At 36.5% G+C, this 25,794-nt stretch overlaps 2 protein-coding genes across 9 annotated transcripts in view; one reads left to right on the forward strand and one right to left on the reverse strand.

Moving 5' to 3' along the window:
- Positions 1-18,262, reverse strand: part of KRIT1 (KRIT1 ankyrin repeat containing) — a 34,335-nt gene extending 16,073 nt beyond the window's left edge. The window contains exons 1-9 of one of the 3 annotated variants that reach the window (XM_034402267.3): positions 18,171-18,262; positions 13,239-13,377; positions 11,838-11,997; positions 10,975-11,064; positions 9,531-9,660; positions 7,641-7,884; positions 7,436-7,551; positions 4,330-4,473; positions 16-172 (exon numbers count right to left, since the gene is read on the reverse strand). In XM_034402267.3, coding sequence (XP_034258158.2) covers positions 16-172; positions 4,330-4,473; positions 7,436-7,551; positions 7,641-7,884; positions 9,531-9,660; positions 10,975-11,064; positions 11,838-11,997; positions 13,239-13,343 — 1,146 coding nt within the window. In that variant the 5' untranslated portion in view covers positions 13,344-13,377; positions 18,171-18,262. Of the gene's footprint in view, positions 1-15; positions 173-4,329; positions 4,474-7,435; positions 7,552-7,640; positions 7,885-9,530; positions 9,661-10,974; positions 11,065-11,837; positions 11,998-13,238; positions 13,378-17,932 lie in introns of all 3 variants that reach the window. The other 2 variants (XM_034402269.3, XM_034402266.3) reach the window with 2 other exon arrangements.
- ANKIB1 (ankyrin repeat and IBR domain containing 1) overlaps positions 18,174-25,794 on the forward strand; it is a 51,946-nt gene continuing 44,325 nt past the window's right edge. For all 6 annotated transcript variants that reach the window (XM_034402254.3, XM_034402258.3, XM_034402257.3 and 3 more), the window contains exon 1: positions 18,174-18,675. The gene's annotated coding sequence lies outside the window, so the exon portion shown is untranslated. The remainder of the gene's footprint in view (positions 18,676-25,794) is intronic.

Genomic DNA, 25,794 nt, shown 5'->3' on the forward strand with positions numbered 1-25,794 from the left:
TAAAAAAAAATTTACCCTGTCAATTTCTAGATGGTTTAGGAGAATCTGAACAATATCGGCATGACCACCACCAGAAGCAAAATGAAGAGGGGAGCTGAGTTGTCCATTCAACAAATTTGGGTTGCACTTTCCTTTCTCTAACAGCATTCGTGTTGCTTCTACTTTTCCATACCTGCCCAAATTTAAAAAAAAAATAAAAAAATAAAGGATTTTATTTCATTCAAACTAGACTCACTTCTTTGTGAGATTGGCACCTTTAGAAAAAATAAAAATAAATACATAAACATGTATAAAATAATTCTAGAAAATAATTCTAATCTTGGTCATCAATAATCCTGGTAGAAACTACATGACAGATGTCTTGAATAAATACACTGCCTTCATCAGAATACAGGTGCAATCTAATGAAAAATAATTGTGTGTGCCTTTATGATTTTAAATGAATTAAGTTATTTTTTTCCAATATATTAAGGAGATCAGATATTTCTATCTACCACTATTTCACCCAGATTTTTCAAATAAAATGTTCTCACTCTCTTAATTTAAATTCCAGTAAGGTTCTGAACATTTATTAATTATATTTATATTAATTATATTTATTAATTATATTATATTATATACATAGAACAGATATACAACCATCTATGCCTAATATGTTCTAACAAGAATAAAACGAATTATTTCATTCTTTCTAGTGGTCAGTAGTGAATATAACCACAATTATACAAAGCCCAGACATAGGGAAGTGTTGAGACTTCCAGTATGAGGTCTAGTCAAATTAACACCTTACCTTTCTAGCGGGGTGAAATTTTAAAAATTCCCCTACCGGTTCTGTTGGCGTGGCTTGTTGGGAGGTCATGTGACTGGGTGGGCGTGGCCAACTTGACATCACTCACTTTGAGTGGCTTCTAACACCCCTCCCCTCCCAGCCACTCCTTGTCGCGAATGGCAGGAAAATGGGGAAGAGGATTTTCCTGCCTGTCATCCATTCCTCAATCTCAGCACACACTGGGAAGGATGGTAATCAGGAATATCCCCTTCCCCATTTTTCTGCCTTTCACAAAAATGGCTCCATTCTAGCTGCTTCCCCCCCTCCCCCTTCCTCCTGAGGACTACCTTAAAAGGGACAGGCTGCAGCAGCTCCATTGTGAATGGAGGGAGAAAAGTTAGCATTCTCTCTGCTGCATTTAACACTGAATTCTGTGGATATCGAGTGGGCAACCGGCTGGGCGTGAGTAAGGCCAAGGAGGGGTAATTACTACTGGTTCGGCGAACTGATGCCCATAATCCCTAGCGGTTCGCCCGAACTAGTCCACACTGGTAGGATTTTACCCCTGCTTTTTAGTTCTGATTGTAAATGGCTAAAAAAAGGAATGTCCATCATTCTCAACCAAAGTTCAGGGGATATTATAGCAGGAAGACAGCTCATAGCTTGTGAAAACTCCACAAAAGAAATTATATTTGAGTTGCCACATCTTTTCACAGCCAATGAATAAATATCATCAGAAGTTTTTGAAATACTATTATTATTATATGGTAGTATATAGCGTGTTTCCCCAAAAATAAGACCCAGTTTTATATTTTTTTGAACCCTGAATAAGCGCTTGGCCTTATTGCCACGCGCTCAAAAGCCTGATTGGGCTTATTATCAGGGGATGTCTTATTTTGGGGAATACAGGATATGTGTAGATGACGGACATATATCCTATACGGCTTCATTTGGATTTGCACTATAGCACATTAATCTCTTTCTTGGAATTGTATTAATTTAATTCAAACTTCCCAGGATAGGATATGAAAGGTAAACTTTGCCCATATTACAAAATCCTAATCAAGTATGGTATAGCAATATTCACTGTATTGAGGGGAAGCAAAACTATCAGCTCAGTAACACACATTTCCTTGTAGCTCCTTTTATTTTAACTATATCACTAGTTTTTAGTCATTTTTAATGGAGCTTTCTTTTAAATTCAAGTTATACTCCTTTGGGTGAAACAAATGTGAAGGTAGAAGGATAGATAAAGATTTTTTTGTGGACTTGAATGATATGAGAAAAAGAAAGAATGACATGTTGTTAGCCAAGACTCTCTCCCTTACAGAAATAAGGCAAATAAATAAAGATAGAGCACTTTACAAGGAAAGGATCTGTAAGTAAAACAGATGATTCTTTTATTTCAAACAAATTTGATGCCTTAGAATGGAACCTTCAAACAGAAACAGAAAAACAACAGCTGTCAAAGCATTCCTATCTGTTAGGGAAGAACAAAATGGGAGTTAGGACTCCCTCATGGACTCACATTATGAGTCACCATTCCAGCTAATTAGTCCATCTACCAGCCTTGGGAATTAAAAACAAGCTGAAAGATAAAAGCTGAAATCAGAAGAGGAAGAACTCCCCCAGGGAAAATTCAATAGAATATATGGCAGAACAGTGCCTGCACACAGGTTAAACGTTGATCTCCATTAATTTGAACAGTTCTCAGTCATAAAATATGAACAGGACATGCTGAAAGATCATATATAAGTTTATATTTAAAAGCATGAAACTGGACCATTCATGTCTATCAAGGCAGTCTATTTAACCCTTTTATCTGGGGCAAATAAAGAAAAAGTAAAACAATCTGACAAAATGCCACAGTACCTGAATATTCTTTAAAGCTTGACAAGGCAAGCTTCACATATACTAAAGCTCGCCCAGCTGTTGTTGAAGAATCTTTGTAATTCAAACTCTTTATGGCAGACACAACAGACTGCTCTCAGCATATTGTAAATAGCTGTAATATCAAATGCTGGAATTTTAACAGAGCAATAATAACTTCTCTAAGTCAACTTACTGCCAGCATGGCCAGAGAGATCTATATGCTTCTGAATGGCTCCCAAGTATCTTAACAGATTCTTCTTTCAAACAACTTGCCATTCTACTTATGTTCTTTAAGATGAGAACATATTTAGGTTTATTTGAAATCTTGTCCAGCAGAGTCTTTTATCACAAAAAGATTAAATTGCTGTTCAATTCTAGGTCAGCTATATCAAACATCCATGTCCCAAAAGTGCTTTTTCAAGAGGCAACTGGACTTTGTGGTTTTTCTTTGAAGATGTTTTGCTTCTCATCCAAGAAGTTTCTTCCCTACCATCCAGCCAGAACTGAAGAAGCTTCTTGGATGAGAAGTGAAATGTCTTCAAAGAAAAAACAGAAAGCCCAGTTGCCTCTTGAAAAACACTTTTGAGAGGCTCTGGAGGCTGGGGACAGCAAAAAACGTCACTTCCTATCCAACTGGGAGTTGGAAAAAACAAGCTGTTTCTGGCTTCCGGAGTGCCTCCAGGGGGGTGGGGAATGCTGTTTTCGCCCTCCCCAGACTCATAGAAGGGCTCTGGAGCCAGGTGAGAGAGAAAAACGACCCTTCCACACCACCCCCCAGGCCCTCTGGAGGCAGGAAACAGCCTGTTTCCCTATTTCTGGTGGGCCCAGAAGGCCCAAAAATCAGCTGGCCGGTAAACTCGCGTGCCCACTGATATGGCTATGCATGCCACCTGTGGCATGCATGCCATAGGTTCAACATCACGGCACTAGGACATCTGAGGGAGGGGGATTTTCCAGCACACCAAGGTATTGAGCGCAATATGCTGACTCTGCAAACTCCTTAGAGAAGGTTGTAAAGCACTATGAAGTGGAATATAAGTCTCAGTGCTATTGCTATTGCTATACCCAATTGGGTTTACAAGCAAGAAACAGGGGGCAGGAAGCAGACTTCTTGCTGATCCAATTGAGCAGAGCAGCATATAGCAAAAACCATCAATCCTCCATCCATTGTTGCTGAACAATGTCCCTGCAATGCAAACTTTATTGGACTGTGCTGATTTCGTATTCTAACAAGATACCCAGGAATGTGCATGAGACAAGCTAACTCTTGCAGGAGGCTTGGTTGGTTTCCCATTGGCTCTGCAGCTCAATGCAATGATCTCAGTTCATTAGCTCACCAAAATAGAATTCATAGCCATTTACTATCTTTGAATGATGATACAATTTTCTTGTTAACCTGGAATATTGATGGCTGATCTACTCCATCAAAAGTCTCTCTTTTTTTTGTCAAAAGCATTTGACATGCTTTTGTCATCTTTTTTGTCTGGGAATCTTCAGCTATATCAGAGGTGGAGCTGGATGGCTGTTGGGTCAGCTCTGTTTTGGCATCTCAAGGAGTAACGCAGGAGGGAGACCCAAGCGTGGCATTGTGACTTTAGTCACTGTAGCTTTGTAATGAGCTTTTTCTATATTAAAATCACTTCAGTTCTGAACAATTGTAGATTGATCTGCAACTTTATTGAACTCACCAGCATGCATAATGAATAGGTGCCCAGTGATCACTATCCAACTGATTTACAGAGAACTTTTCATCTAAAAGTTGACTCAGTAATTCAATATCACCTTCACAAGCACTACGATGAAGAGGAAAATCATCAACCCACTGACGTTCCCTAGGAGGAATAAAAAAGATGTAATATTTAAATCGTGTCCCAATAGAAAGCAGTCAGAATATAAAATATTATGAATGTGTACAAAACAGCATATAAATCTATTTTCTAATGCAATAGAAGTGAATGCACTTGAACAAATTACATCCAAGTTTATCTTACATTTCACAGATCTAGTTCAGTAACACGTTTTTAAAAATTTTAAAAATCCATTCACTTTTGACAAAAGCTTTTAGAAAGTTGTAAGAAAGGTCTCCTTCATGTTGAATTCAATTCCCAATGCCTTCATAGATTCATCTACGTAGTTTTTCGGCAGCACTAGAAACAGTTCTGTTTCAACATTTTTTGGTGACTATCCAGTCTAGCTTACTGCTTTAAGATTTCCTTTTCGGGCTGCTATTTAAATATTAACAATGACTGATCCTGTGTAGGTTTTTGTATCAACAGAGTTTGGTTTGGTATTGATATTTAGCTGCCAACTCCCACTTATGAAAGTCATATTTTTTTAAAAAAATGAATGAAAATTATTTTAATAGACTAGAATTCTTTATTGGCCAAATGTGATTGGACACACAAGGAATTTGTCTTTGGTGCATATGCTCTTAGTGTACTGTGGTGTGGCATAAATTATTGCATGTTGACAGCCATAGCAACCAACAGAGAAGTGCTGAATTATATAAAACCAGACGCATCATAAAAAGCTAAAATCTGAACTTCCGGTTGACATCGCGGCAATTTCAAACACAGAGAAATGGGTTTCCATGTTCTCTGTCCTGAGTTCTTCCTGTTTGTGGGCTCTGGAGAGCCTAAGCTTGGCTGTCTCAGGAATTCTGGGAGTTGAAGTCCACAGGTTGTAAAAGAGCCACAATTGCCCACCCCTGGCCTAAGCCACCCTGAAGGAGGGATGAAGCAAAGGAGGGAGCGTCCTGTGAGGCCGGGCAGAATCGCACTTCTCCTGCCTCGCTCAGGCGCTTTTTTCCCTCTCAGCCACAGCAAGAAGAAGCAGCAGCCTAAAGATGGCCGCTACAAAGCTGGGACAACCGATGAATAAAAGCTAAGACTGGTGCAGGAGAGAAGAAGGTGAGCTGTGATGGAACTGGGAAAGAGGTTTTTTTTTTTAACCTTAAATTTAACCCCAAGGAATAATCCAGAATAATTGGCTCCAAATCAGCTGTTTAAGCTGTGGCTAGGCACTCAGAGAAACTACCAGACCATCTGACAGGAAGTGAACTGTTGGAGTGAAAATAATGAACTTTGAAACTTTGAAATATATAGAAATTTAAATCTTTAACTGGGAAGGCGTGGTACTGGTACTGGGAAGATATTTTTATGCTGGAATTATTTAAAACCTATTGTTATAACCCTGTTATAACTAAAAATACACTGGAAATGTGATTATACTGAAATCTAAACTGAGAGTGCTACCTGCTGACGAAAGAGAAAACTACATTAGAAAATAATTTTATTTTACAAGCTTGGAAATATCCAACGGAATTTATATGAAAATCTGTATTGAATTACTTCTAGGTACTCTATGACTATTGGATTATTGGAGATTCAAGTTTGACCTCTGGAACTATTCAAATGGAACTGATTTACGGGACATAAAAAATTGGGACTAATAAATTAAAGATTGAATAAATAGCCTCTTGGATTGTTGGATAAAAACTGAAGTCTTGTTAAAAAGAAAACAAGGTACCTAATAAAGGAGAGATGGGTGGAATTGTACAAAAGTTGGATTTACTGTTTCAAAATTTAAAAAATTTTGGAGGAAGAATTTAAGGAGACTATGGGCAAAATGGAAAATATTATACAAGGGATGATAAGCACAGACAAAGACGCCCAGGAAAAGGAATAGTCAACTGAAGGAATGAAGAAGGAGGAAGACAAAGAGAAGACAACTATGGAAATAATAATGGCTAATGAATTAAATCAGGGGGAGAATATATCAGAAGGGAAAGAGAGGTCTGAAAGCAAGATAGGGACTTGGCTAGAAAGGTTAGAAACTAGGCAGTAGAAAGGGGTAGAGGTGGGACAAATACCTAGATTAAATATTCAGGAAGCAGATTTAAGAGAGGAATTTGGGAGGCAAGTAAAAAAAAAACAGCATAGCAATTAAAATTGCGAGGCAGGCAAGAGACAATGGATATTAATATATTGTTGTTTTGATTTACTCTCCTTCTTTCCTATTTTTCTTGTAAAGCATAGTAAAGAAAGTATGGAAGCAGGCAAGGGATAATAGATGCTCTTTTGTTGTTATGAGTTACTTTTTTTTTTCTCTCTCGCTTTCTGCATCGTTTTCCTTTTTCCTCTTTTAAGTAGGTGACATGATTAGAAGTTAGATAAGAAAGGAAAAGCTTTCTTTTATTAAAGGGTGATATGATCAAAAGCTAGAATAAGTGATAGAAATAAGAAGAGGGAGAATATTAGTATAGACTTTTTATATTACAAAATGAAAGTAATAACAAGAGAAAATCTGGAATAATTGAATAATGACAGGGTATAATTAATATAAGTATGCATTATTATTAGAAATATATAAGCGGATTGAATGTAAAGATTATTATTAATTTGATTAGCTTTATTTGTGTTAGAATGTATGACACCCAGGTGCCACACTGTTCACACATTGATTTGATATTTTGATAAAAAAATAAAAAACTTGGGGGGGGGAGGAAGAAGCTAAAATCATAACACTACATCTGATTTACTTTGTCTGTGTCATGCTTGCAAATTTGTTGGAGAAGTCAGTGATGCTAGGAATGGTTAGTGGAACAAGAAGAAGGGCCAAGCCAAGAACACACTGGCTTGATAATATAAAACATGATACAAAGATGAATATCCAACAGTTAAAAGAAGTTGTGCTTGACAGGGCAGCATGGAGACCACTTGTCTCTAAAGTCAGTTATGACTGACTGGATAAAACAGCAACAAATAATTAAAATGAATAAAAATAAAATAGTACTTGTCTTCCATGACACTGCTCATGCTTCGTTGCCACTTTTCCCGTTTTGGAATCTGTATTTTCGAATAATCTGGAGCTCCAAGTCCAAAATAAGGATTTATAACTACTTTGTCCACCTGGAAGTATTGCAGAATTTTAAAAAGTTTTAAAGCCCAAAATGAAAATATGAAGCCCAAAAGTGATATTAATAATTATTTCTTCTTACTCTGTTGGTATACTGAAGATCAGATCCGAATAAAGGGTTGTAAATACACATGTCCGCCTTCTCTAGTGCAAGCATTTTGCTCTTGATCTCCAACGCAGTGTATCCCATGTGAAGGGTACTCTCGCTCTGTCCGGGTTCAACAGCATAAGCAGGGTTTGTAACGTTTGTTTTAATCCGTTCTAAAGGAGATGGTCTGAATAAAGCTGGGATCGAATGAGATTGCAAATGCCGTTCTTCTAACCATCTGCAGAAAAGAATGGATTAGACTCACCAGTATTACCCATGCAATCAGACAAGAAACAGGGTGATTGACCCACATTGCCCCATGTATAAATAATGGGCATCATTTTATATATACTGTTAATATTTCTTCCTAATTCTGCCCTTTTTAAAGTGTGAGTTCTAGCAGGAATGTACATATACATACATTAGGAATGTGTATGGAAGAACTATTTGTGGATAGTTTATGTTTAGACCAGGGGTGGGTTCTACTTACCTTTACTACTGGTTCGCAACGTGGCCACGCGCGCACTCTTCTGCGCATGCGCAGAAGTGTTCTGATGACATCGGGGTCAATGGGCGGAGCCTCCCGCCAGTTTTACTACCAGTTCTATAGAACCGGTGCGAACTGGGTGCATCCCATCACTGTTCTGCAGTGCGCAGATCACCCATGATGACGTCATCGTGGATGGACGGAGCCTCCTGCTGGTTTTACTACCGGTTCTACAGAACCAGACAGAACCGGGAGCAACCCACCACTGGTTTAGACTAAAACATTTCATCAGGGCATGGATCTGAAACATGTAATGCTCCAAACAGAAGTATTTTCTGGGTGAGGAGAATGTGAAAAACCCAAACCCACTAATGGCAGGATAAGGTAACAGGAGCTATGGAGAAGTAAGGGAAAGAACAGGAGCAGCAAGATGTAAAGAATGAATGGCAGGTTGGATATGTTACACTTGAATTCAGACATAACCCCATTTGGCCGCTGCCCTTCTAGTCAACTGTACTACATCCTATCTCTCCAAGCTCTCTTTCCTTTTACTTTCCCAAATGGGACAGGGCAGCTTGTTGGATAGGTTGCATTTGACTTCAAAGGTGGTAGTATGCAGTTTCATCAGCTAGGGGTAAGGACAGGCAGGCTGGCATACCACCATTAAAAAGGAAAGCATGAGAAACACCAACGCCTCGCTGCATTTGCCCTCTGAAATCTCTCTAGGGTGTTTTCTATTGTGGGGGAGAGGGAAGCTGAAACTTACAATTATCACAATGTTCTGAGTTTCACTTAGATGAATTATGACTTGATCAGAAAGGTTCAGCTGAATTTCAGTCCCATAATTTTTTTTTCATACAGGTAGTTCTTGACTTACAGCCACAATTGAGTCCAACATTTATATTGTTAAGTGAGACCTTTGTTAAATGAGTTTTGCCACAGTTTTTATAACTTTTTACACCACAATTGTTAACTTATCAACTGCAGTGAATCACTGCAGTTGCTAAATTAGTAAGCTGGTTGCTAAGTGAACCTGGCTTCCCCATTGACTTTGCTTGTCAGAAGGGTGCAAAAGGTGATCGCATGACCTTGGGACACAGCAGCAGACATAAATATGAACCCGTTGCCAAGCACATGATCATGGGGATGCTGCAAAGGTGGTAACTATGAAAAACGGTCATAAGTCACATTTCTCAGTGCTGTTGTAACTTTGAACATTCATTAAATAAACTGTTGTAAATTGAGGACTACCTGTATTTGGTACAAAATGCATTTCTCCATTCCACGCAGCAGGCACTTATGTATGTCACAAAAGTTAATTACTGAGAGAGTAATTCTCCTACAGACAGAATTTTAAAATTAAAATTAAAATTAAAATAAAAAAAAACATTTCTTACTTATCTAAGAAAAGTAACATTCTAGCTGTTATTGTAGCAAAATGAGAACTGGATTCACTGCAGACTCTCATGATGTCTTGTAAACAGTAGAAAACTGGGCATCCAGGACTGTAAACATACTTTGTATTATCTATAAAGAAAAGAATTTTTAAAAAGGTAAAGCACTTTTTAATCTTTTTTTAATATTTTATTAATATATAGTATAAGTATACATTTATATTTTTATTCCCCTAGGTATATTTTTCAACACACCCTTCTTAGACTGTACAGAAATACTTTTGCTGCCGTATTTTTTTTTTCCTTACATAGGCCACATAATTTGCTATCGTAGTCCTTCAGAAATCATTTTAAGTAAGAATGGATTCTTGGCTGCTCCCGTTTCTTTTCTGTCAGTGTAAATGTCTAAACAAAACTGTATAAGCTAAACTAAAAAAATGTGACTTATGGCTCTAAGATATTAATAAACAAACAGCCAAAGTTCCTAGTTTAAGAATAATCATAAATCAATCATCTTAAGAAAGATGAATATCCAATGAATGATAATCGATAGTAAACTTAAAATACTCTAACAAACTTGACTATTGGCAAAATAATTGTAGCCCAGAAGATAAACTGGTGAAGTGATAAACTGGTAAAATAAAAATACTATAATTTAAGAAATTAAAGAAAGCTTTAAAACACAAAATCTATCTTTGGAATTTGAAGTAATGTCATTTCAAAGACCAATAAGCTTCTTCATTTCTGACATTCAAGAAGCTTCTCAGCTGAAAAGCAAAACACTTTCAAAGGAGGAAAACCAAGAAAGTCCAGTTGCATTTTGGAAAACCATCTTTGGTATACCTATAGCCTGTATGATTGAGAATCTCCATAGTTAACTTGGAATAATGTTTGTAAATCAGTGTTTTACACAGATAATTACATCACTGATAGCTTTTAAAGACTAGCACACAAGCCAGCAAACCACCACTGGACACCATAGAAAAAATAGGAAATCCTTAGATGTGTAGAAAAAGTGCCTGGACAAGAATCACCTGTAGTACCTTCTACATAATGGGAACTACTGGCTTATAGCTTCCTTCTCCATTGCTGATTTCCCAAAAAGATTCTAATGAAATCATTGACAGATAATTGATAAAGAATAAAGACTGAGACATAAATTGTTTTCGTAAATACCATAAAGTGCACATTTAGGCAAAACAAAGTAATGGGGTTAGTTAAATAAGCAGCTAATTATTAATTAGCTGCTTATTTAATTATTCATCTGTATCACATAAACATAAACAACCAGCCACATAAAAACCAACAAATAAAAAACAACACAAGCCATATCAAAACTAATATAGAGAGACTTCTTTTTAAAAAAAGCAGAAGCAGTACATATATAGAGAATATTTTCTAACTTTTGATTAACACCTGTACTTTTAAAATGCACTTTTTATCTTACCTTTGACAACTGTTGGTACAACGAAAAGAGATGCATCCTTGCCTGTTTCCTCCCCAAGAGGAAACGTCTTCATTAGTAGAACTCTTTTTCCTTCACATAATAAGAAAATCTTTCTCAATTAAATAGCTGAAGTAGTATTTCTCTACCACATATAAAACATACCGAAAACTAGATTAATGGCCTGGGGATTTAGAATTCAAGAATGATTCTTGAAAAACCTGCAGATTTGGAAGTAACAGTGCATGTAAAAAATTTGTGAATTCAAAGGGTTGTTATGACCACTGATGATTCTAAACAATTTTAATAAGTATGCCAGTGTCCCACCAGATGATTTATAGTACATAGTTGGTAATCTTTAGGAAAACAGCTATAACACACCTTACAAAGGATTGCCTTTAATGCTATTTGAAAACTTTAATTAGTTTTAAAAATACATCCATCTATGTGATTCTAGGAATAAGATGCAAAGCGCATATTAGCTATTTATAATTTCCAGACTCCTTAGAAATTATTGATTTGGACCTAAGCTGTATAAATATTATATAAACTTCTTTTGTGTACCTTTCTGACCATATATCAACATTTTAGGACTTACTCAAAGCATCAGAGATTAGATTAGAAGAGGCAAGAGAAAGGGTCTTTAAAAGCAGGAGAACTTTCCATTTTTTTAAAGATAGATAAAATAATCTTATACTGCAAAAAGAAGTCAAAATGTATCTTTTCTAGGAAGCATTCAGAGAATTAGAACAATATTTTAGTTGGGTTGATTAATTGATATTAATTGATGGGATTAGAGTATGGAAATGTTCTTTTATGGCTGGATATAGGAAAACACAGAACACAAGCATTAAAGCCATCATTACCTTTAATCCCTTGATTTCCTGGTGAAATTGGTTTGGTGGTTTCTAGTATATAGTCCAAGATGCTTTGGGTTATATCACTGCCTTCCTGAATCTTAGTTTCTAATAACATTTTCCTTCTCTTTTTCTTATGTCCTTCAATGGGAACCTCAAGTAACAAAATCTTGCAATGATAAAATTAAATATTATTGAAACATAAAGATCCATATTTATTTAAAAATCTAACACCTATATCTAACTATTGGGGTGATAGAATCTAATCTTTCCCAACCCAAAATTCTCCTATGGAAATTATAACTCACAAAATTTAAATCTAGAAATGCTAGAATAAGACATACTTTCCTGCATGTAAAGTAAATGCAATAAAATTAGTATCAGAAGCAGAAATTATCAACAAAAATATGTAGACCTCATATAAGAAGTAACTAAATACTATGTCAAGAAATTTCAGAAGATTTTCCGAAAGTATTGCATCCTTTTTACGAGCAAGACTTGTTTTTTCTAAATCAAGCATAGATACTTTTTGCTATGAATCTTTTTTTAAATATAAAATTTTCTTTTTTTAATTTGTCAAAATACATTCCAACAGAACTTTTGTCACTATTATTTGTTTCAGATCGTTCTGATCATTAAGCATGGAGTTGCTTTAAATCCAATATTTTAAAAGTTCATGGTTGAAATTACTTCATTTTAAAGAACTATATAATAAAGCAAAAAGAAAGAGCAACAGCAATAACACTTAGACTTATATACTGCTCCGTAGTGCTTTACAGAATTCTCTGAGAAGTTTACAAATGTCAGCATATTGTCCCCAACAATCTAGGTCTTCATTTTACCAACAATGATGGAAGACTAAGTCAACCTTGAGCCCTATCAGGATTGAGCTCCAGGCTGTGGGCAGAGTTAGTCTGCAAAACTGCATTTTAATCACTGTGCCACCAGAGATGTTATAAATATTCACCAAAAATAAATATAAATAAATACAATACCTAATATTGAAACAAAATCTGAAACAGAACCACAATGCTAATTTCAAAGCATTTGCTTCAAATCTATTTCATTACCTTTATTAAGGAACAACTACATACTTTAGATTCAATATCATCTTCATAAGCCCACATCTGTGGTATCACCTACCATTATGATCGAATAATTACAATTGAGAAATTAGCAATTTATATAATTATATAATCATTTCCAATTTATGAAAGGATGGCTTACACAGGCAAAAATGTTTATAATGGAAATGATACTGCTGGAAAAGAAATCATTCTACAACCTGAACATATTCCTGAATTTTTATTTGCATTATGAAACATTATGGATATATTGATGATTAAATATAATTACTGGTAATTATAAAAGTTGTTTTCATTAAAGTCAACCCCTGCCCCCTTATTTTACCTCATAGGATTTAGCACGATATTCCCGAGAATTGAGGCTTGCAGTATTCTTTGGACGAATGACAGCCACGTAGGCTTCTGTTATTGTTTCTGGATTTCCCATCATTTGTTGTTAACTTTTCTTACTGGAAAAAAATCAACTGAAAATAACAATTAAATTCAGAAAACAAGGTTCCAAAAACAGCAGTGTTTCAATTGCTCTATCCTTCTTTGTCTACATGAATATTACATGAATTATATGCTTGCAAATCTTATGCAAAAGGAAACTGTCTTTCTGTGGTTTCTAAAGCTAGGCTGTTATTCTTTTTAAGATAAAGCTTGCAGTTTGCAACAGATGTTTGTGAACTAACTACACAGATTGGAAAGATTTTAATGCTTTCATTTTTGATATTGCTAGACACTGGAGGGGAAGAGACTGAATTGCCTCCCTTCCTATAAAGATACAAAGACTGCACTCTTCTATATAAGTACTTTATTTCAAAAGGCGGATATATGAAATTCTCTACGTGCTGCATTTCAGCAGTCAGCCTTTCTGCTTGAAGTTCTCATTAAAGCAAACACAAATTTCATTATGATTAGCAAAGCTGATTTTCATGTGATGCTTTCAATATCGAGCTACAAGTTTCCGATATGAAAATAACTATACATGGGCAAAAATAATCAGTCCTATGTCTATTTATAGGTACTGTATACAAGTCTGAAATTATTTTATTATAATATTCTGATAACTCAAAAGTCAAAGCAAGTTATCTTTTAAAAAGATTATAAATGAAATATATATACTGTACCAAAGTACAATGTTTGATAGACCAATCTTATTTGGATTATTCTAACAAAATCCTGTGGAATTTTAAAACAAATATTTATTATGGCATGATTTTGTAGATCTATTTTATTAAAGGCATGACATTTTTCGCCAGCTTACAAGTGTAAATACAGAATGGATTTTCAACTGTTGATTTATAACATAAATGTTTACATTGGTAAATCTGGGTTCATGCAAATGAACCCTATAGGTTTGCTTAATTATGGTTTATAATTAGATATCTTTTTTGGAGTCAGTCCCTTCTACCTGTTATTGTAAAAAAAACCTGCTGGCATATTTCTTTTATTATCTTAAGATAAAGAACATGAAAACTGTTGTGTAAGATCACAACAGTTTTCTGGGGGTGACATGATAGCAGTGTTCCATGATAGCACTAGGAATGACATGATAGCAGTCTTCCATGATATCTCAGAGGCTTCCACAAAGAAGACAGAGTCAAGCTATTCTCCAAAGCAACTGAGGGCAGTTCAAGAAGCAATGGGTAGAAACTAATCAAGGAGAGAAGCAATTTAGAACTAAGGAGAAATTTCCTGACAGTTAGAACAATTAATCAGTGGAATAACTTGCCTCCAGAAATTGTAAATGCTCCAACAGTGGAAGTTTTTAAGAAGAGATTGGATAACCATTTGTCTGAAGTGGTGTAGGGTTTCCTGCCTAAGCAGGGGGTTGGACTAGAAGACCTCCAAGGTCCCTTCCAACTCTGTTATTCTAATAGCAAAGATCAAAAATAGGTTTGACTGCTTTTAAATCTTAGAAACCCTTACAAAATGTCAGGCCTATCTGTTTCAAATGATGATCTTTGTGCCCATGAAAAAAGCACACTGAAAGCTAGGATATAAGATATTTGGTTTTGGCTTAACTAACTGGATACACTCAACCATGGTTTAATTAAAAGGCAAAACTATCCATTTTTGAAGCCATGGTACATAGAGTTGAAACTTTTTATTCATCAATTTCTTCTGCAAAGTCTACCTTTGCTGTTTCTCAACTCCAGAAAATATACACCTGTGGCTAGGGGGACGTTTGCACAGGTTCACCTGGTGCACTAATTGCGACCCTACTTGGATCAGGAGGCTCTCCTCACAGTCACTCATGCCCTTGTCACCTCACGGTTGGATTATTGCAAAGTTATCTACATGGGCTACCCTTGAAAAGTGTTCGGAGACTACAGTTGGTCCAGAATGCAGCCGCACGAGCTATTGTGGGTGCACCTAGATACACCCATATTACACCAATTCTCCGCGAACTGCACTGGCTCCCTATCGGTCTCCGGATGCAATTCAAAGTGTTGGTTATTACCTTTAAAGCCCTATATGGCTGAGGACCAGGCTATCTTTGAGACCGCCTTCTACCACATAGCTCCCAGTGACCGGTAAGATCCCACAGAGCTGGTCTCCTCCGGGTCACGTCAGCTAAACAATGTCGGTTGGCGGGCCCGCGGGAGAGGGCCTTGTCTGTGGCTGCCCCGGCTCTCTGGAACCAATTACTTCCTGAGGTCCGGACTGCCCCCACCCTATTGGCTTTCCAGAAAGCGGTGAAGACCTGGCTTTTCCGGCAGGCCTGGGGCCGTTGATTTCGCTACGGCGATCTTCGAGACCCGGCCATGGAATGGAGTGTATGGGGTTTTAATGTTTTCTTTTAAAAAAAATTTACGGGATATTGTTCACACTGCTTTTTTTGCTGTAAGCTGCCCAGAGTCCCTATGGAGTTGGGTGGCATAGAAATGCGACTAATAAATAAATAAATAAATAAATAAATAAATAAATAAATAAATAAATACTTTAATTATAAAAAACATGGGAGAAATTGCCATTTATAGCAATAGCACTTATACTTATCTACTGCTTCACAGTATTTTACAGCCCTCTCTAAGCGGTTTACAGACAAACAATTTGGGTCCCCATTTTACCCACCTCAGAAGAATGGAAGGCTGAGTCAACCTTGAGCAGGTGAGATTTGAATTGCCAAACTGCAGACAGCCGGCAGTCAGCAGAAGTAGCCCACAATTACTGCACTCTAACCCCACTGTGCCACTGTGGCTCGTTTATGATGTTTTTTCTCTATATTTGTCAGTAGGGACTCTTCCCCCCATATAGCTGACAAAGGTTCTTGTTAGTAATGTGTCATACACCACATTTTAAAATCACAAAAGGTTGAGATTGAATTTATTAAGTACTTTAAGAGTGCCACCATAATAAATATGTAAGCACATTTTGGCATCTAGATCAATCACAAGCTGCTTTATATGGTCTATACTATTTTGTCCCATTGCTGGGCAGTTGCTATTTTGTACTTTTATATCAACCAACTAGAGAGAGTTAAGAGTTAAAGCTACATTTAAAAAGTATTAACAAATATATAGAGAGAACATTACGAGACTAGTTTATAGGTTCATTAGAAACTGATGATAAAAGTCCCTCCCCACCACCACCCCCCATGCAATTGTGGCATTTATTTTGTGGACAAAAATTCTACATCAAAGCAAAATTTCCATTCTGGGTAGTAAAGCAACCATTGTAGTTGTCGACTTACAACTGTTCATTTAGTGACCATTCAAAGTTACAATGGCACTGAAAAAAGTGACATGACAATTTTCATAGTTATGACCTTTCTAGCATCCCCATGATCAGGTGATCAAAATTCAGATGCTTGCCAGCTGGTTCATATTTATGTCCATTGCTGTGTCCCAAGGTCATATGATCATCTTGTGAAACCTTTTGACAAGTAAAGTCAATGGGAAAATCAGGTTCATTTAACAACCAGGTTACTAACGTATCAATTGCAATGATTCACTTAACAATTATGCCAAGAAAGGTTGTAAAATGGGGCAAAATTCATTTAACGAATGTGTCACTTAACAACAGAAATTTTGGGCTCAATTGTGGTCGTAAATTGTGGACTTCCTATATTATCAATATTTTTATTGGATTTTTTTTTTTTTTTTTTTTTTTTTTACTCCTGGCAATTGCAGTTGTCCCTGCTGTTTTCTTGGCAAATTTTCAGAAGTGGTTTGCTACTTTCTCCATCCTAGGGCTGAGAGATGGTGACTTAGCTTCATGTGGATTTAGAACTCATAGTTTCCTCCACCAAACAGGCTGCTATCAAGATTATAGTGCTGCAAATTTTCTTAAAAGTGGACGATTACAGACTGCAAGTATGAGATCATAAGCAGTGTTAACCAAGAGGACTCCCTATAGATACAGGACACAATCAATTCTGTGAGATTGCCTGGCCAAGTCCCTGCAGTTTTCTTGACAGGGTTTTTTTTATTCAGTTGTTCGCCATCACCTCTTTCCTAGGGCTGAGAGAAACTGATGGGACTTCTGCTGGCTTTGTACCTAAGGTGGGAACTAGAATTCATGATCTCCTGGTTTCTAGCCCAATGCTTTAACCACTTACACCAAACTGGTGCTCTGTATTTTCTTAGTAGAAATCAGTAACTGAAGGGTCCTTGGTGCTTTCTGAGCTTGCTTGTTTTCTTGCAGACCCAAAGGTGCTTTTTCAGGAGGCAACTGGACTTTCTTGTTTGTTTGGGGTTTTTTTCCCCCCATTCCTTCCATTCCCCACTATCCTGTCAGAGCTGAAGAAGCTTCTTGGATGAGAAGCAAAAGGTTTTCAAAGAAAAAAACAAGAAAGTCCAGTTGCACGTTTGGGACAACCATGAGCTGGATGACTGAGAATCTCTACAGACTTGCAGACGTTTCATTACCCAAACTAGGTAACATCATCAGTGGCTGAACGGGCTATATTAATACGAACGCAGTATATTTCACACACAGCATATAATTTTATATATATATATATATATATATATATATATATATATATATATATATTCATCCTGTGATGATGATTTCTAGCAACAACACCTGCTCGTCACAGTGGGGAAGATCCACGCATCCCAAATCCGAAGACTATCCAAGTGGTTCTCAAGACGACCGCCGATTTAGGGAGGGTGGGAGCCGCGGAGGCTTTTGGCTTTTCCGCCAACCAAATGCTCGTCGATTGTCTCCCTTAAACGAGCATCTGCAGCGGCGCCAAAAGGGACGGAGAGCGATATAAAGCGCCGGAGCGCTCTAAGCTTTGGAAACTCTCGGCTTTCCTTACCACGGAGCCTTGGAGACTTTCCAGATAGAGACGCATCCTTGAAGCCCGGGTTTCGCTTCTCTCCGGCGGGGCTCCGCCTTACTTCCCACCCATTTAGCCGGCTCTAGATCCGGTTCCCGTACAGCTCTGGCTGCCGATAAAGGTTCCGGGTCGGAGGCCTGATAAATGGGCGCCGCCGCTGGTCGCAGGAGGAGCAGTCGCCTTGTTGTGGCTGCCCGAGATGGATCGCCTTGAGTCGGGACTGTGAGGGCCGGTCGGAAGAAGAAGAGGCGGCTGAGGAAAGAGAGAGGCGGACGGGCTCGGCGATCCGAAGACGGGCAAACCCTGCCGCCAGGGCGGAACAAAAGCGGGGAGAAGGAGACGCACCGGAGCGCCCGCTCCGATCCTCACCCGGCTTCGTTCCCCGCATCTCCCGATTACTATCCCCGTTGGAAGCCCGCCGCGGCTGTCCACCTTGTCCTCGGCGCCTGGAAAGCAGGCCGATCTCCCGGGAAAAGCGAGCTCGGTAAGGGGGGGGGGGGTGACAGATAGACGGGCAGAGGTTGCCTCAGAAGCGCTGCGGAGTGGATGGAAGGTGAGAGGCGCCCAGAGCAGGTGTCTTATGTGGAGAAGGAGCGTTGCTGAGGGGAACTCGGGGCGCTTTTCCTCGTTCGTCCCCGGATAGGCCTGGGAACCGCAAAGCCTCGGTACCCCTTGTGTGCCGTTTGTACGAGAGGGATCTCTCCCTCCCGGTCCCCAGCTACTTTCTCATGCCCCTTTCGCTGTAGCTGCCGCTGGGAAGGAGATGCTTAAGGCCGGAGAAAGATCGCAAATCTCAGCAGCCTCTGGATAAAGCAGATTATCCTGGATGGTTAATAAAAAAACTGGCGAGGGAAAACAGTTTCCCCTAGCCGAAACTTCACTGCCGTTCAGGGATGGAAGGCGTCTGTGGAGGGCGTCTGTGGAAGGAGAGGGGAAGGTGGACATCCAGTCTGATGGAGGAAAGTCCGGTTCAGAAAATGCGGGGCTTCAGCTTTTGCCTTAGTGGGGTTAGCCTGACCTTTCCAAGCCAGCCCGGCTGGAATCCCTCCGGACTATTCTCGTAGGCAGTAACCCAGGGGAAGGGGAAGATTATTATTTTTTTTCCCCTCTAGGAAAATTCTTTATTTTTCAGCGTCAGTTTAGCGGGTAAAATTCAGATTTCCAAATCTATTTTGGCAATTTATAATGTAGGGTGGACAGGTTCTAATTGATTCTAATTAGCAACGAATTGAAGGATATGATCTTTTATAAAGAAAGATGTGCATCTAATTAGAGTAGCAGAAAGTTAATTTTCTGATGATAATGGGCTGCTGTCTGTGCAAGGATTGCTCAGAAATTATTATGTAAGGGGCTAGCGTAAATTGTTTTCCAGTTCTCTTTCCTACTTCTTTCTTGCAAAATTGGCCAGGTGACAGATTCAATTTACCTGTTAACTTTGGTTTTACTATGCGTACTAATTTTCAAAACCAACAAATCTAATTTCTCTCTATTACCTTATAGAATGGTTCAAGAAAATATTTTATTTCATTTTTTCTATTTCATTCTATTTCTATTGACAGGATTCAGATTGTGATTAGAGCTACCCTATTTGTATTATAGATCTACCTTAAGTATGCCCACTGTTTATAGAAACAGCTGTTAGACGTGAATGTGTTTAGTAGCATTATTCTCCACAAACGAAGTCTTAGGACAAGCCCTTAGATTTTAATCACTTAGACATTTGAATAGGATGTTCCTAAATTTAAAGCTGTCTTTAAATTCAGCTAGTAAATTTGAGAAATAAATGTTCAGCTAGCAAACCAAAAACAGAGAATGGGAAATTATGGCTAAAGGTGTGGGATTAAATTGAACCTTTTGTGTGGTTAAATCAAAAAAAGCCTTAGATGAAAAGCTTGAGAAATGAAAATGTTTTAGAAATTTCCAGCAAAATTGAATAGCTGTTAAGCATAATTGCATTTTAATTAGGTATTTTCCAAAGTACTGGAAGTAACTATATTACACATTTGTCCAACTAACTTATCTTTATCCAGTTATGAGTATTCTTTCGGCAAAAAAAATCAAACCATAACTGATAAAGAAAAAAGCAACAAAGTGCAGCAGACTGTAAACTAATCCTTTTTATGAGATGGTATAATATAACATTAGAAAAGACAACTAAAGCAACAAACCACATTCCTTTTATACAAAAGAAGACTCAGATTTATTTCCTATTACCATATAGTGGAGGTTATTGAAGTTTCAATAAGGGGTTGATTGTTAGGAAAAAAATTCCTTAATGATAGGTATAATTAAGCATATACCTATACTATGGGATTGCGGGGAATTTGGCACACCTTGGCAACTGAACAACAACATATTATGTATATCCATATACACCAATGGAAGTGTTAATTGCCTCTTCACTGGAGATGTTTAAGCAACTGATTATGTGCGTGCAAATGCCAGTTTATTGCAAATGCATTCACAAGTTTCTATAAAATTCTATAGTTTTATTTCAAACTATCTCAAGCCTAAATTGATTTATTGTGCCAATTGGGTTTTGATTTTGGGTTAGTGTTTTACTACCCTATTTTTCTGTCTTTTAATATTCTATAGCATGCAGAATCTTTAGGGACTGAAATGGGCACAAATAAATAAAATCTGTTGGGAACCATTTTAGTATGGATCTCGGACTTTAATGAGGTTGGATTCAGAAGTTCATATGGCCTTTCCAACTCTTTGACTCTACTATAATTTCATAAATAATTCTGAAGTAGTTTTGTTTCTAATACTTTTTCTTAAAAGGTAAGTAAGAAAAGGGGAAAAAATTTAAAAAGTGAGGGAGGAAAACAATAGCTAAGCCAGAGAAATAAATCATATATATTTTATTTACAAATTTAATTGCATATGTGTCTGTGTGTGTATAAACAATTTATATTTCTTTTGTAATTTTCAAAATTCATAAAGGCATCATTGCTTTTTAATGAAGACTGTATAGAAGAAGAAGATTACTGTTTATAAACTAGGCTTTTCAAAAGATCACTGCCCTTGAGTTTCAGCATATTGACTTGGATAATTGAAAATTAAGCACTTTGTTTTGCTTAAGATATTTTTAAAAATTAAATATGACACCTTACTTCTATACTTTTGTTTCCTTAAAGTACTATTTCAGAGCACAACAATTAAAGCTATAAACAAATGTCTTTCTGTTAGTGTTTAAGAAACTTTAGTAGTTAAAAGTGGCTGCTTTTGCTTCGTTTTACTGGAATAGATTATTAATAAAGCTATTAGAATGCAGAAGATCAGAGCTGTCCTTTTAGTTGAGTCTTCTTTTAAAGAAGTGAATCATATGACAGCACACTCATAAACAGTATGCACTGTTTAGCATGGAAGACATATTACACAGTTTTTCTTACCCAAAGCATATACTGATAATAGTTAGCTATCCTGTTGAACAATCTAAAACAGAGAAAGTAAAAAACTTCCTTTTTTATGATAATAAACATGATGAACTTTGAACTTGGAGGCTTTATCTGTTTCATGCTAACCAATGTGGAAAAAAATAGAACTGAGTACCTGGATAATGCATAAAAAGTGGGAAAGATATGCATCTTTACAGAATACAAACAAGGAAAGATTCTTCCGTCACAATTGTTGCTTTCCATGTTTATTTTTGATCACCAACATCTTGAAAATTTATCAGCATTCAATAGCATGTAATTTTTTTTTAAGCTTTTGTTGTACCAAGCACTGGATTAAAAAAAATTAAGGTCACTTTTCTGCTTTAAAAGTATATTTATAAAGTTGTTCAACTCAAATCATACCAACTTTTCAGAAAATTCAGAATTACTATTTTTAAAAAGCACAAAAACTGTTTTCTAATAAAATTTGATTTTTGAAACTAATGATTGGTTATTTGGCAGTCACATGAATAAATGTATTGAAACTGGTTCTCCTCAAGTTTATTGGAATGCACTTAAAAGGTACTTGCATTCAGGAACCCAATTTTTTTAATTATTACAAGTCTAAATTGTTTTCAGGTAGTCCTCAACTTAGAGCCACAATTGGGCCCAATATTTCCATTGTTAAGCAAGGCAATTATTAACTGAGTCATGCTTTATGATCTTTTTTGCCATGGTTATTAAACAAGTCACTGCATTTGTAATGTGAATCATGCAGTTGTTAAGCAATCTGGCTTTCCCCATTGGCTTTACCTGTTCAGAAGCTGGCTGAGAAGGTTGCAAAAAGTGCTGCAGCCATTGTAAATACATGCCAATTGCCCAAATTCTGATCATGCCACTGTGGGGATGCTGTGACCATTTAAATCCTTAAAGGATCATTTCTTAAGTGATCGCTTAAGTCACTTTTTCAATGCTGTTGTAATTTCAAATGGTTGTTAAATGAATGGTTGTAAATTGAAGACTACTGGTATTGAATCTTCAGTTTAGTAATATAATGCTGACTGAAAATGAATACTTTCTGATTAAGTGCTCAGAGGCTAATAATTTAAATATGGTATGTCTGCAAACTGCATATTTGAAGCTAAAAGTTCTTTTCACCAATAAATGCAGTGAAGTATCTACTGATTTATAAGATAATTCAAATTAGATATCCTACTTCAGACTATCTAGACATTTACAGTTAGAATATAAAATGTGCACAATTTATTTTTGTAAACTCCAATGTTTTGATCAGAACATGAGTTAAGCGTTACAATTTCTGTTTTAAAATACAAAATATACTAGCATTTTCAAACTTGCTTGAATTCTTAATTAGAATGAAAGATACAATTGCTAAGGAAAATTTATTGAAAAAGCATCTCTGATCTCAGCAGCCATCCTTTCAGCGGAAAAACTATTATATTAAAGTAGGCGGTTCCTGAAATTTGAAATGGTTTGTTGTATTTTTACAGAATAAATATGTCCCATCAGATAAATTGCCACCAGCTTAATATAACTACATCAAATTTGTACAATTTAGATGATTCCAAACTGTATGAAATTATTTTGGACTGAACATCTACAAAATCTTTTTCAGTGCTTGCAGTTTTTCTGGATATTTTTGAGCATGATACAGTGAGTACAATAATATGCTTTCCAAAGGATTTTTGTTTTCAAAACTAATAAGTGATAATACAAAACCCCCATTTTTCTTAATTAAAATGATACTTATATTTTCCCTATATTTAGTGATATTTAAAAGTTAAATAACTGCGAAGTATCACCTACTGATAAATTTGGAAATTATTTAAACTCTGTTAATACTTCCAGATTTAGCAATAAGTTAATGGAGAGTCCTTTATTGTTGGAGGTAAAAAAAAGCATAGAATACATCTTTGGTGTACTTTTATTACTATATAGATGTTTGTTTCTATTTCTAGAGGCAATCTGATATCACAATAAAAAATAAACAGCTTTAGTACATTATTATTCATTGGGCTTGTATTCTACTTTTCCACCAAGAAATGTGTTGATTACATTAGTTTATAGTAAAAAAAAAATCAAACAATATAGTGCAGTTAAAACAATATAATACAATGACACAGGTATCTTAAAACAATAGTTCTATCTGCGTATAAATCATATGCAAATGCATTTATAGGAAAATTTTAAACAAGTTTTGTAGTCAGAATATAAAATGTTTTGGATTTGAAAAATTCAGAACAATTTCGATGTTTCAACACAAAAGATGATCCAAAGGTTCATTTTCCCCACTAAGCTTAGATTTAGCCGTTTTGAGAAACAGCTCAGTATTCTGGGATATTCTGGGCATTGCAACTGGATTTTTGTATTGTTACATGTGATTGTTTCTGGTTGTTGTTTTGTTTTAAGCATTTTTAATGTTTCAAGCCTAGCTAGTACGGCAGCAGGGACTGTTCAAGTTCTTATGATATGGGCTAGACTGGATGGAAAATAGTGCTGAAGTAAAAAGCAGCAATTATTTGAGCATAGGGCTAAAGAGCAACTATGGATTTTGCTGGAGAAATAAATTTATTTCAATAGATTGATTAACTGTTAGTGCTAAATGCAAAAACCATTACTGGTTGGTTTATTTTTGAGCATTGTATTTATGTATGCACTTCATCTTTGCTGCTGTGCCTTCTTGAGATTCAGGTTACGTTTGAATGCAGACTTTGTAAGCTTATTAATAATCACCCAATCTAGAGAAAAAGTGGTCAGGGAAATAATTTTCAATAAATATTCTAAAACTCCTTATAGGGGACCGCAAAGAGCAGTTGAACTTATTGTGAAGTACATTTCAGAACAACAGGAATGGATTAAGCATTTCTTCTAAGTAGAAATCATGACTTCTTCCTTGTCCATTGGAAGAAACTTCTCCTGTTTAGTAATTCATTAACTTTATATAATGTACATCTTTAATAGATATTTCACTGTAATAATAATGATATGCCATTGGCAAGAATAATATAGACCATGGGGAATAATATATAATACTTAGGCACAATAATTTATATTTCAACTCATATATCTTAAGGCTGTTGATATATCTGCCTCGTCTTGGCTGAGCATTCTAGGTAAGTATATTCTCTATTAAATGTGTAATTTCCTAATTTTATGCCTAAAAAACAAATAATCCATTATCCCTTTGGTGGTCGAACCTAACAAGTAGTCACATATTAGTGATCAAAGAGTGATGCTCTTTATCCATTCAGAACGGAACCTTAGCTGGTACCTGCCTACATAACTTATTTGCTGCTAGCCCCATCTGCAGCTATGCTTGTAGGGACTTTTGAACAATAACTAAATAGGGTAGTTGTTAAGAGAGTACTACCTGTATATATGTAATCTAGAAATTTTTGTGAAAACAAAAAGCATGGAATTCAGAACAAAGTAGCTTTGAAAACAATTCAATGGCACATAAATCCTGGTGATTGCATGTACAGTAGTTTTCTTGTCAAAAGTGGACACAATTTGCCAATTGCCTTTTTTGCAGAAAGTTTTTTTCAAAAGTGTTTTTTTCAAGAGGCAACTGGACTTTTTGGTTTTTCTTTGAAGACGTTTCGCTTCTCATCCAAGAAGCCTCTTCATCTCTGACTGGATGGCGGGGAATGGAAAGATTTATATTCCTTTATACAGCATTTATACATTTATACTGCTCCCTAGTTTTGTTTATGGTCCTAGTAGCCTCCTATCCAATTACTACCTCAGCCTGATCCTACTTAGCTCCTGAGCACTGATGAAATCAGCTAAATCTGATGAAAAAGCATAAAGAACGTCTTTAGAATAAGGTTAAGGGAATTTTTCTCCAGGAGACTGAGAGAGAGTTCATTTTCGTTGTAAGTCTCTATTTGCAATTGGATAATTTGAAATGTTATGATATTTTGATACTTCTTAAAAAGTATTTGCTTAATGGATGAACTAACTGTTCAGGTTAGCTAGTTTTCTCTGAAAGGGAAATACTGTACTTAGTGTCATCATTCTTCTTGAGTTCCCAAGTGATACTGCTTGGCAACAGCAACAACAGCCCAAATTGAAGTCAATACTTGGTAAGAGAATGCATCCTGTAGTTGCTAAATAGCTCTCAAATGTTTTTGCCACTTTTGTAGCCGTACACTAATATAGCTAAATCTTTTTCTGTGATCTGAAGTCAAGTAATTATAATT

Source organism: Pantherophis guttatus, chromosome 4, assembly GCF_059756535.1.
Source record: "Pantherophis guttatus breed Tessera chromosome 4, ASM5975653v1, whole genome shotgun sequence".
In the NCBI taxonomy this organism is placed as follows: Eukaryota; Metazoa; Chordata; class Lepidosauria; order Squamata; family Colubridae; genus Pantherophis; species Pantherophis guttatus.